Source organism: Cryptomeria japonica, chromosome 1, assembly GCF_030272615.1.
Source record: "Cryptomeria japonica chromosome 1, Sugi_1.0, whole genome shotgun sequence".
NCBI lineage: Eukaryota > Viridiplantae > Streptophyta > Pinopsida > Cupressales > Cupressaceae > Cryptomeria > Cryptomeria japonica.
Window position 1 is genome coordinate 12,727,179 of NC_081405.1, and position 12,874 is coordinate 12,740,052.

The following is a 12,874-nucleotide window of genomic DNA, read 5'->3' on the forward strand; positions in this document are numbered from 1 at the left end:
AACAGTACTCAATGCAACTAATGACTGTTCATTGTAGGCCCAATGGATCATAGAGTATCCAAGTTGAAGGAAATGTTTGATCTGTCTTCCTTATCTGTAGCATTTCTTGTTCAATCAGAACCTGAGATAATCTTCTAAGGTGATTACAGCTTCAACTCACAATCATCTGTGCTTTGAAAAGTATTTCGGGGCATGCTTAGCAACAATCATGCTTAGCCTTGTTCATGAAGCACTCGCCAATCAACAGCCTGTCTTCAAATGAATCTGCAAAATCAACTTTAGCTACAGACATCCTCAACTTCTTCAAGTTAGTTTCCATATAAGTTTGCAATCTATCATTCTAAGTCTCAAAATATAATTGATTTAAAATAATTTTGTTGGATCCTTGACATAATCCTAACTTATATCCAATGTTTAGACTGTTGACATTAGTTAGAGTACACTCATCCATATATGAAATCAGTATTATCATTTCAAATACTTTAGACCTTTACAAAACCCTAGACTTGTCAAATGATTGTCAATTCTTTCATACCAAGTAATCATTATAGGACTCCCTCTTAATCCTTAACATTTGACAATCAAATATAAGAATCAATAAAGAAAGCACTCATCATATAAATCTGAAGATACTAAATTTTCATTTCCCTTATTTTCACTTTCTATGAAAGGTCCCTATGACATACCTTTAGTCATCTTTTCAGTAAGGAGATGAGCTGAAGGTTTGTATAGGATTTCATAGCTATTTCAAGCTCCCTCTGAAACTTGAATCAAATATTAACTTGAAGAGAACAATCAAATTAAAATCAAATATAATTAATCATAAAAGAAGGCTTATCTTTTCATTGGCTATTAATCCTCCAGCATCCTTAAGCTATTCAAGCCCAAGAATCTCTGAAAGCTGAGAGGCCAACCTTCCCCTTCACTTTTGACCCTGAGAGTTAAATGAGAGGTTGATGTACAAACTAGTCAACATCTGAATAGCCATGCCTGAAAGGAACCTTATATGCTGATCAGAAGAACAAATGTCAGTTTCAGGCAAGCGATGTACATAACCAAGTTATTTGAACAATGAAATTGATAAACCTTAGTGACTCAATCACAATATATAGTTGGCCACATACATATGTTTGATAAATATCAAATGGAACGGAATCTTCAGACTAGCTGAACAAGATCCTAATTATATTCAGCTTTGATGGAAGTAGAATAAACTAACAAGTGAAATGTTTACCTCAACCTGTAGTAACCTCAATGCTAATCACAAGAGGAAGCCACTGTCTTTTTGAATCATTCATCTTCATTCTTCCTACATATGCTATTTACTGCAGCACATACTAACCTCTACTATGTAAGACAGAACATCAAAGCATCATCATAACCAATTAACAATGATGTATCATTGTCTAGAGAAGCCCTACGAAGACACAGATCCAATCATCCAGCAATAAGAGGCATACCTTGCCAAGGTGTTGGAATGATCACAACCAATCGGAAGAGTTACCTTTTGTGCCATCAAGTAACACAAAACAACAACAATGGGACAAGGGAAGCTTGGCATTTCATGCCTAGCAACAACAACTAGGTCCAATAATAGAGTGTTGCATGTCTAGTAGCAAAATAAATCTACCATTCAATAAAAAAACTCCAATCATCATTAATATTGGATCAGATCACATCAAGGGTTAAAAATCATGAAATATATATCAATGTAGGGTTTAGACCAAAATACTTGACACACAGAAATTTAAGTAATTACAAAACCTAGAAAATATGCAAACCCTCGATAATACTCTTGATGTGATAGAAAATAAGTGAGAACATCCTTAGCTTTTAGATAAGACCCCAACTAGTGTTATAACAGCAAGGCACACCGATGCAAATGCTCAAGAGAAGTGAACCCTTCTTGAGCGCAGGGGAATGAAGACACTTATTTGATTGAATCCTTCATACCTTTGATGTGGACCTGTCAATGTCCTTATTCTTCAATCTGATTCCCAAACATTTAGTAAGTCATTCCCCTCAAAGGGTACAAACTTTCCAGGAGGCAAAATTGAGTGCCCCATCAACTCTATCCTCTACTTCAACCCTGCCATTATCTTAATCTGAAAAACGAACATCAACCAAAAGTAAAAGCTTACTGAAATCTGAATGTTAGCATAACCTTAGCTCTGATACCATGTAATTTTGTGCCCTAGATTAGTAATCAGATTTATGTCCTTTAATTATGCCCTAGTTTGTTAATCAGATTTGTAACATTTTAGTAAATCATAATTCAATAAACTCAAAAATGAAGGAAGTAAACAAGAGACAAACACAAATACCCTGAGAAAACCTCCAAAGAGGAAAAACCCAGCATTAAAGACCCACAGGTCAAATTATATATTCTCCCTTAATATCACAAGTACAATACTTATCTTCTTTGTTAGATTTGATCCCTTCTTGTATGACAGATCTGCACTTCTAAGCTCTTCAAGTCTGCGCCAAAGATTGCCTTTGTCCTCTTGGACAAATTCGCATAAGTCTAGACAAGTTCGCACCCTCCTAGTGTAAATTCACACTTTTCATGCAGAGCTGATTTGCTGAATGCTTGAGAATGAATGATTGTATTTGACTTGTGAAATGTCTTTTATTTATATGCACCTTTAACCCTTATTTGCAAGTCGGCCTCCTTTAAGTTTTGGCGCCAATATTATTATGCTGTGTGTATTTAGGGTAGCATGAGGAATAGGGCAGGGCCTAGACTTGGGGCACGTTACCCTTTAGGGCCCAGACCTAAAAGGGTTCAGATGTTGCCTTAAGGCAATCCGAACCCTATATAGCCCTAGTTACAAACAACAATATGCACTCAACTAGAAAGTGAATGCTGCGGAAACAAGATTCCAAATTTGAAACTCTTAATTATGCCGATTTCACCAAAAATGAGGGCCATGCGTTAGCTAGAGAAACTAGTTCTACAAAAGGACATGGATAAGTGGATCAAGGAAACAAGGAATGACGAAAAACAATCAGACAAGGGCAAGCCTGACGGAGTTAATATTTTGAAAGAAAGGACAGCCAGAGCGCACCAGGGTTCTAGAAAATGAGATTAACAAAAAGGATTGTAGATTAAAAATGAAGTTTAAATACAGGAGGATGGTTTTATAAATGAATAAATTTCAGGTGCTAGGCGGGCACTCATATGGAATATTATAAAGGAATACATAATTCACAACAAATGTATAAATTAATGACTGATATCACAAGTACAGATCTGAAACTATATTCAGCTCTTCCTTGCTTCAACAATAGAAAATGCAATGAGATTTCCAGAACTACCAACTCTATATTTGTCATTCTACGAACTTGCACTTGATGTTAAGGGGAAAAACACTATATAGTTAAACCTTTATGCAATCCCAGCTAATCTGAATTGGATTTTAAAATAACAGAATGTAATAGAATATCTCAGACATAGATTTTGCAGATCTGACCCTATTAGATGAAGGTTTTGGATCAAATGTTGACATCCTTGTGAAGAACCCCTTGAGAACTCAAAACATCAACAATGCTAAAATCAGAATTCTGCATTGATTGAGATGGTGCACCATGAAATTAAAATTAGGGAACAAATATTCTTTACATATGAAAAATTTATGAAATTCAGAAAAAAATAGATATTTGTATTTGTCAGCACAAGTTTTACTTTTTACCCGAATGCAAAAGAACAATTTAATATAATCATGAACAGTTCATGTGACTGAGGGAAACAAGCTTCTGGAAAAAAGTGTTTTGTTTGCATTAACGTTTTGAACAATTTACTGCATAACAAGTATCACAAACTAAATCATTTGGATAATAAACTAAAATCCAAAAACGTAAATGAAATTATGTTAAGTTCTACAAATGATTGTCAAATGGGATGAGCTAAACCAGTATATCATCGGGGCATTCATAGCAGGGGTATGTGTTCAAAATCCCCAAGTGACATTTACATACATCAGTGAACAAATATTATATTTTGAATAATATATACTACCACACTCTATTCTGAGTTTGGCATGCCCCAACATACATAACCAGGTGCAAGTCCTAGATAAATTTGACAAAAGAATTGCCCTTTGGTCATCTAAACTAAAGGGACACCCCAACAAGGGGAACCTACCAATAAAGAAGCGCAATTAAAATATAAGTAATGCATTTGGATCTAATGCTATTCAGAACTTTGCAAGCAGCAAATTACCCAAAAACACACAAATCACGGCCATTGATCAAAGAACCTGTTACTGTATTGAAAAATTAGTACCCTAATCCTGCCTTGTGCAGGAAAATAAATAAATGTCCACTTTTCTACCCATGAAGGGTGCAACAACAGCCAAACTCCTGTTTGAGTATTTATGGTACAAGAATAGCCATATTCAAATTTGTTTGTTGTGGAAGACAAAATTTTAAAATACTACATGGTAGGAAACACAACTCTCCAAAGCCAAGAATGAAGGCTAAAATAAAGATACGCAAAACAGGAACAAGATGAGAATGATCCTTTAGTTTTGCATTACAATAAATTCAACTAATTTATATTCAGCCAAACTTGCCCTGGCTGAACATTCAGGTAATGTTAAATCACAAAACTTGCCTTAAGTGATTGTTTTGCTTGCTCCGGCACCCAAAAAACAAACAAGTTGCTCAACTTGTAAATGCACAAGTCAGAGCTCCCCCACCAATGTATCATCTTCATAAACTTGATCAAAGTTTGCACCTAAAGATGTCATGTCTCTGCCTTTACTTCCACCTTTTGAAAATCGATTTCGATTATTATGTTGTTCAGCTATACCCTTGAAAAATGGAATGTTTGTTTGACCCTGAGATTTATTTTGCAACTTTTCAATCTTTTTTATTCGAGCATCTTGAGGTTCTTCTTCATTAATCTGGCTTGCTTCCTCAGGCTGCAACACAGTTGAAAGATTTGTATATTCCCATTCATTGTCATCAATCCAATCACCATAAATTTGACTGATTTTGTCTGGTCCTTTCCATTTTGGAAAAGCCCTTTGACCTTGCCTCTGACCTTGAATGTTACCAATAGATCTTTGGTTTGAGATTCCCATGGTATAGTTGTCAGTGTTAAACACAGAATATTGAGGTCCTACTCCCGGTTCTGTGTGAGGTTTCATGGATGAAGCAATTTGCTTAAAATCATTACGAAGCCCAGCAGATGTAGCCCCATTTTCTGAATCTAATAAACCTCCACCATATTTCTGGAGTTCTGTCAAATAAAGCAGAATAAATAATAAAATTAGAGAACTAATCTGGCCTGACTTTGTCATTTAGAAAGCTTTGCAGCTCAACAAGGTGATGATAAAGCAATACTTAAAAAAATTTGGCACGACAGTAGCACACCCTAGATCAAATCGTAAAAAAAAAGATAAACATCTTGAAATCTGAATTAAATAATGCATACAATTAAAGTGCAAATTGAGAGGTTTTTAATAAACCTACTCAGTAGTCTACCTGGTTAAAATAAGAATCACATGTAATAGGATTGTACCAAGCAAGCCAAATGAAAATCAGTTACATAGACAAATGAATATGAGACAAATAAGGAATTGATTTAACCGTATGGCATCCACAAAGATACATAGACATCAGTAGAACATATAAGAAACCATATATTAAAAATTGCCTTATTACACCAGACGATGTATGTTTATCAACAGCCCTGATTCCTTACTGATTGTAGTGCCAGTTTATATGAAAATCTTATCATCACATGTTCAAAATACCCCAGCATATCGGCATGGATATAGTTTCGTGATTTGTATGATATGTTAAGGCTAACCATCTTGTAAAAGCAGGATAAACTCGCCAACTCAGATTTTCAGTCTATTATATTGCATTGAAACTCTCCATGAATAAACCTGTATCTTCCAAATCCTGATATTAAACAGGCTTTCACCACAATTTCAAATCTTCCTCGCACTCTATATTCTTTAATACACAAACATATACAGCAGCTTGGAATAGGAAATGATGTGTAATATTGTGGTATTAAATTTCACAGAAACTAGGTAATGGATGGAAATATCTACCAATTATTTTACCTAGCACACACTAAGCTGAGCCACATGCTCCAATTTCAATTTAAACAATGATAACTATAAGAGTGCTTGTAAAAAGAAAATAAATGGTCCTTTCCACACTGCCTAGCACCCTTCACACCTAGCTACCATGCTTAAGTGGCAAGACACTAAAAGAACAATTCACAAATAGCCAAAGCCAGAGGCTAAAATCAACTGAGCTCTCACATAACAGATTCATCATTGGGGAATAATTAAAAATCTGTTTAACGTGTTGTCATTGATGTCAAAGGTATATGTCATGGGTACTGCAAATAATATCATTGTGTTCTCCTCAATGTCAAGGTATCCGGAAGGTTGCTCTAATTTTAATTACTTCTGTCATGTCGCGTCAGAATATTTGAGTACAACGAAGAACAGATCTCAATTATGTTGGAGAGCTATCTTGCAGAAAGTTTAATGCTATCATCATGAACCTATTATAGTCATTTGCGGTAGTCCAGAAGCCTCTGTGGTATATTTCTGACGTTTGTTGCTCAGAGACTGTATGTGCACCTAGTGGCACTGGCATAGTGTTTTGTACCGCATTCTACTGCAATGATGTTTTATGACTTGTGGTTTGGACGACAAATAAGGCTACTCTTGAAGACAAATCCATCCAAGTTTCAGAGGTGGAGCTCAAGAAAGAATGTTAGAGTTGACAGAGTGTGCATTGCACTAGTTCTTTGTTTGTGCTGATGTTCCTGATGAATGCACCATAGTATTGCAATGTACACCAACTGGAGGAAGCATGCGAAGGTTGTTTGGGACCAGTTGAGTTCATGTTGGGTAATGCCTAGCATGATCCCTCTCCTGGTGTAACATGTTGACTTTTTGGACCGGACCTATTACATGATTGGTTTAAGGCTTATTCTTTTGGCTGAATTGCAGATGTTGAAAATACATTCTTGGCCGACTTAAGCATGTAATTAATGTTGGAATGCACATACAATGCTGATTAGATTCATTCCAAGTGTGTGTGAGTCAGACTGATAACTGTGGCAAAAGTTGTGCAAGTTGTCTACTCAATTTGTGTTAAAACGTGCAAATTGAAATGCCAATATCATGCACACTGTGAGAGTATCTGAAGTAGATCAGATCAGAGAAATGCAGGCTAAGCTTTGAAGGTCTGCATGACATATCATTCATATATTTTGTTGTATTTGAGGTTGATGCGTCATTATCTGAGTCGGTGCTCAATAATTCTTGAATTAGAGAATTGATATATGCTGTAGGTTGGTGCCTACAAATGTAATTGGGGATTGATGTCTTCATTTGAGGTTGTCCTGTAGGTTGGTGCCTACAAAATATCATGAGATCTTTATTACCTTTGTGAGGCTGGATTTGGGCAGTAGATCCAAGCAGTTGTTCTCACCATGGTTTTTCCCTTCTGGGTTTTCACCTATATCTAGTGTTCTCATGTGTTGATGTGTGATTGTGTTTATCATTTGCTTAGTTGCTTTGATGTTAAAGTTAAGATCCGGTAATGATCCTAATGATATATATTTAAAGTTGATATTTGGCATATACTGATTCACTCACCCCCCCAAGTATATGTTTGTATCTTAACAAAATCTTCTTAAAGATCTGAAGGACTAGGTTGACATTCAAATTCACAAAAAAAAGTCATTTATCTCGACTTGCTTGACACCTGCTATAGGTGCCAATCCTCTGAGAACAAGATGAAGGATTGTCTCCTTGTTACTCCTAGAGCCAAGCCAATGACACTCCTAACCAAAAAACGGAGTAAGGATTGGTGAGGAGCCACAAGAACAACCAGAACTATGGGCCCAAAAAATAACATGCTAATAGTGGTATGCCACCAAAGACTCCGAATGTCTCAGATTCAAAACCTCTATAAACAATGGAGAAGAGCTTAGTATCTCTTCACCCCATGGGTAGTGTTGACGTGTATTTTATACACAATCATACACAGAATAAAATACCAATAGGCATCTTATCCTCTCTTGAGAAAATAGTCTCTAACTGCTGAAGATCTGCAAAAAGGATCAGTTAGGTAGACTCCAAGGTTCTTTTAGTAGGGTCTCTACGTGTGGACAAGCTTTTTTAGTGGTATGATGTGATTTGCTGTTTCCTCCAAGGGGTCTTACGCATTCTAAAGCTCGAAGATTTTACTAAACTAAAAGGAACTTTCAAAAATAGCAAAAGATAGGGTTTAAAGAGGTCTAATCTAGCCTAACCCTATGAATGACTTAGTATGGACGAGATTTGGCAAGACTCAACCAACTTCAATTTTGCAAAAAGATAACAACTCGATTGAAATTAGTGCGATCTTCTAAGGTAATATAATGGTATTCAATGCATCAAAGATCAAGGACACTACTACGAAGGTACATATCCAAGACACAATGATAATTGAAGATTAAGGACTCAAAGTGTTCTCCAGTCGACCACTCAAGGCGTTCCTACAATCAGCAAGAAGCTAGTGGTTTGGATTACGAATCCTACCAAATATCAGATCTCACACTTAGTCTTTCAAATTAACAAACTACTTCGATTGAGCACGATTCAAGTGTATCAAACAACCATGAAGATAACTCAAGAAATTTGCAACAAAGCACCATAACTTCAATATTTTATTGATTTCCAAGTCATCATGTACAACAATTGCTTGAATTTCTCTCTTCGAGACTCAATCTTGCTACAAAATAAAATTGCTTCTAACTCTAATCTCTCTTACATCAACTATTGACTATTATCTGACTATTACTCTATTATCTATTACCCAATGAAATGAAAAATGGGGGTATAAATAGCATCCCCAGTTACAATGAAAGGTCCAGATTGAAAGTAAATCAATGGACAAGATCATGACACCTAAACCCTAATTAGGGTTTGTTACAAATGACCTCCTTTTTACTGAACGATATTAAATACATAGCCAAATATTAAATTCGGCACAAAAACCTAGGAGGTATTAACCAATGAGAAATAAGATGTCATGTCATCTGTAACAACCTTTCATCTAGAATCTTATTCCCTTTCCAATTCTCTTTCTTAGCATATGCAATGAATTTTGTCACGATTCCTTCGATTTCTGTGATTGGAATCTCGGGAAGATTCTTGATACTCTCTTCTAAGTGGATGACCTGATCGAATGCATCTAGAAGAGCTGCGTCCCAAGTAGGTTCAAGTTCCTTCGTTCTATCAATCAAGAGCATGGTGGCAAACATCTGATCATACTGCTCATCTGTAACATCTGCGTCCTTGCGAAAGATGATCTTGATTCTATCCTCAAATTCTTGCATATCCACATCTGTCTCGACCTCGATCCCTCTGCCAAGAATGGTACGAAGTACCTCAAATACTCTGTCCTGGATCGGATTGATCACCTCCTCAACTTGACCACATCTAACACTGATGTCCTCGAAGAGAACACTCTTTATATGGAGTAAGGTTGACCACTGAAATAAACTGTGAGAATCACCTTCCAAGATCCTCTCCTGCGCTAAAATTCTTCTGGATGTATGTCTTATTACTTTCAAGACAGGGATGATAACGTCCTTGGTATGGGCAAATGCAGCTACTGTTACCATCAATTTGTGGATTATCTCAAGAACTTGGATAGCCTGATGAATAATCTTCGTCATCCTTGCAACAAACTCAATGGCCACTGTATGAGATCTATCCATCCAACTACATGTACGCTGGACCAGGATCTTGAATCTTTCTGCTTCATTGATCGATTGAAGGGGCAATGCCTGCACTGGTGATCTAACTGGATCCTGACGTCCCAAAGGTTCATTGATGTGACTGAAATATGTCCTCCATGCACCGACCTCTCTCTCAAGCTTTCTATTCCTTTCCACTTCTTCTCTAAGCTTGTCCTTCAATGCCTCAAATGTGTCGGTAGCATCATCCATTGTCTGCTCTGCTGTGGATGGTCCTAACTCAATAGTCTGTATATCATAATCTTCTGCTAGGATCTCACCCTCATATTATCTGCTGCCGGTGTAGCTATCTGCAGTTTTCTAGATCCAGTCTCATCTCGAATCATCTTGGACATCTTTGTAGCCTTCTTCTTCTCTGTTATCACATGTGAACATCCAACAAGGCTCTCTAAATCAATTGCATTGTCCTCGTCTTCAACTACGATCACCCTAGTCAATCTTTCCTTCAACCAATCTGGGATATTCGATCTTGTCTCTTGAACTTGAATTTCTTTATGTACTATTTCTTCTTGTCTGGGAGGAGATGTTATTTCATTATCTTCTTCTAAATCATAGTCTTGGAGAGATCCATCCGATGAAACATGCTGTGCCTGTCCTTTTTCCTGCCTGTCATTCTGTACCATCGACTCCATGGACTCTTCCACTCGAATTGTTCTATCCTCTGGTCTGGAAGAAGTACCTGGTGTTTGATCTTTGTTGGCACCTTGCTTTTTCTTGGAATGCCCTTTCTTTTCTGATCTTTCCTTTCTCTTCGAACCTCTCGGATGGAGATTGCCCTCACTGGCACATCGAAGGTTACCTTCACCTGAATTCCTAGGATTAGGATTGCCTTCACTCACACTTGCTCCACCTTCGGCTGGTTTCTCTTCCAAAGTAAAAGACATAGCTATGCCTTGTTCTCTCAACTTCTGATGCTGAACGTCTACCCATCTGCGAGTACAAGACAAGACTGGTGCCATCAAAGCATCTAAATCCACGACCTCGGGCTCATTCCAATCCAACCTTATTGTTTTGCTTTCTCTATCATAGGAAGACTGGATGTGCCTGCCATTGTCCTGAGCTTGGTCGGCCACTCTGTAAATCCTGCATTTCCTGATGAAATCCAAAGGCAATCTAGAATGTATCTTTCGTTTCACTTCAAGATCATCTAGGAGGTTCATCATAAAATCTTCAAGTTGATGCTCATGTCTAAATCTTCTACCGACCGTCTCCTCTAAATGTCCATGTGGATCAAAACTATTTCTCCAAGCAAAAGATGAAAAAGAATACAAGGCTAACTCCTTCTCTGCGTCATCCATGGCTAAGACATTAGGACATACCTCGACTGAATTACCCAAAATAATAGGTACTTGGACTCCATTCTGATGTCTGTGTCTGAATGCCTTCACATATGCTGCCAACTGCCTTGTTACCTCAAGTAACACAATTCTGTCTGTCGGATACCTCGGCAACATGTATGGTGGTAAAGGACATCCATGCACTCTAATGTAAGTGAACTTGGGAAACTGAATGAACCAAGCACCGTACCTCTTGATGAATTCCTGGGCATCCTGAGATAATCTATTGTGAATCCCTCCTTGCAACGTCCTTGTGATGTTCATCGTGAAAGTATCATTAACTAACTTATAGTTTTTCCCTGGCGGATGATGCAAGTAGGCATAGGATTCACAAGCTCTGACCTCGCCGGGTCCTCTTCCAATCACTCGTCTGTGAGGTAGTCCTGCGTACTCAACACTCCTGATCAAAGCATAGATGACGTATGAACTCATGTGGAAGGACTTAGTAGCCCTGAGTCTCCTCAACTGTACGTCTAAGCAATGGCTAATTATCCTAGCCCAATGTATTGTACCCTTTCCTTGAACAATCACCTGGATGAAGTAAAACATCCACTTCTCAAAATAGAAGGCATGAGGTGCTCCTGTAACTCTGTTGAGCATAGTAATCAAATCTCTGTACTCCTCCTGGAAATCAATCCTGTGCGGTGTGTTCGGTACCTTGCTTAGACGGGGACGACTCTTGAGTAGCCAGTTCTTATTGATTATGCTTAAGCAAGCATCTGGATCATCATCGTACACTGATCTGGCTCCTTCAATGCTCTTGTATATCATGTCCCTGTGCTCTGGAAGATGGAAAGCTTCACTTATAGCTTCCTCTGAAAGGTACGCTAAAGTGTTTCCCTCATTGGACACAATTGTCCTGGACTGTGGATTGTAGTGGCGGGCACACTCGATCATCAACTCGTGGCACTGAATAGCTGGAGGAAATCCGGCCGCCTTGATGATGCCACTTTCTATTATTCTTCGGGCGACAGGTGATGGCTTGCCAATGTAAGGGACCTCTCGAAACTTCTTCGTGCTAAAGTTCCCCAAGTTTGTATCTCCAATGCTGCTCCACTTCGACACGATCTTGGTCTCCACTTCTTCGGTCTTCTGATCTTCTTTCATGAGAGCTGAGCGACTGGTGGATGCTCCCGCCTTTGGGGTCGCCATACCTACACACCATTTCATTATAAGAACTTGATTTTGCAATAAATAACATAGATTAGAGAGATAAAGTTTTTAGGAAACCTCATGATAAGTCTCTAGAGTTATCATTTCCTAAAAACAAAAGATTGAGCAATGAAATTCAAAATTCAAAACTTAAAATATGACGATGAATGAATAAAGCAATAAAATCAAATCGCCATACCTCAATAGAGAGCTAACTCTAGAATGCAAAAAGACAAAAGATCGCCTAGGCAAAATTGATGTATAAATGATCTTCAAAGTTATCTCCTCAAAAGATCAACTTCGCCACCTTTGGATTGAACGTGATCTTCAAGTTCACCTTTGGCGTGGTCTTCAAATTCGCTCAAATGAAGTATCGCACCATCTTTGATGTAATAGCGCCACCTTGGATTTGAATGGAATTCGCACCCCACACTTCGCACTTCCTTCTCCTTAATTCGCATGTAGAGGGATAAAAATGATGATGTGAAAACAATAGTTTTTACCCTCCATATATAGCGCTTGCACCTCTCCATGCCCTTAGGCCGACTTTGGAGATAAAACAATTTTTTAAAAATGATTTTTAATTAAATAGCAAGGC

At 37.8% G+C, this 12,874-nt stretch overlaps 1 protein-coding gene across 1 annotated transcript in view; it reads right to left on the reverse strand.

Moving 5' to 3' along the window:
- Positions 1-4,246: 4,246 nt before the first annotated feature.
- Positions 4,247-12,874, reverse strand: part of LOC131036653 (zinc finger CCCH domain-containing protein 56) — a 63,376-nt gene continuing 54,748 nt past the window's right edge. Inside the window, exon 2 of the mRNA XM_057968590.2 lies at positions 4,247-5,245. Coding sequence (XP_057824573.1) covers positions 4,686-5,245 — 560 coding nt within the window. The 3' untranslated portion in view covers positions 4,247-4,685. The remainder of the gene's footprint in view (positions 5,246-12,874) is intronic.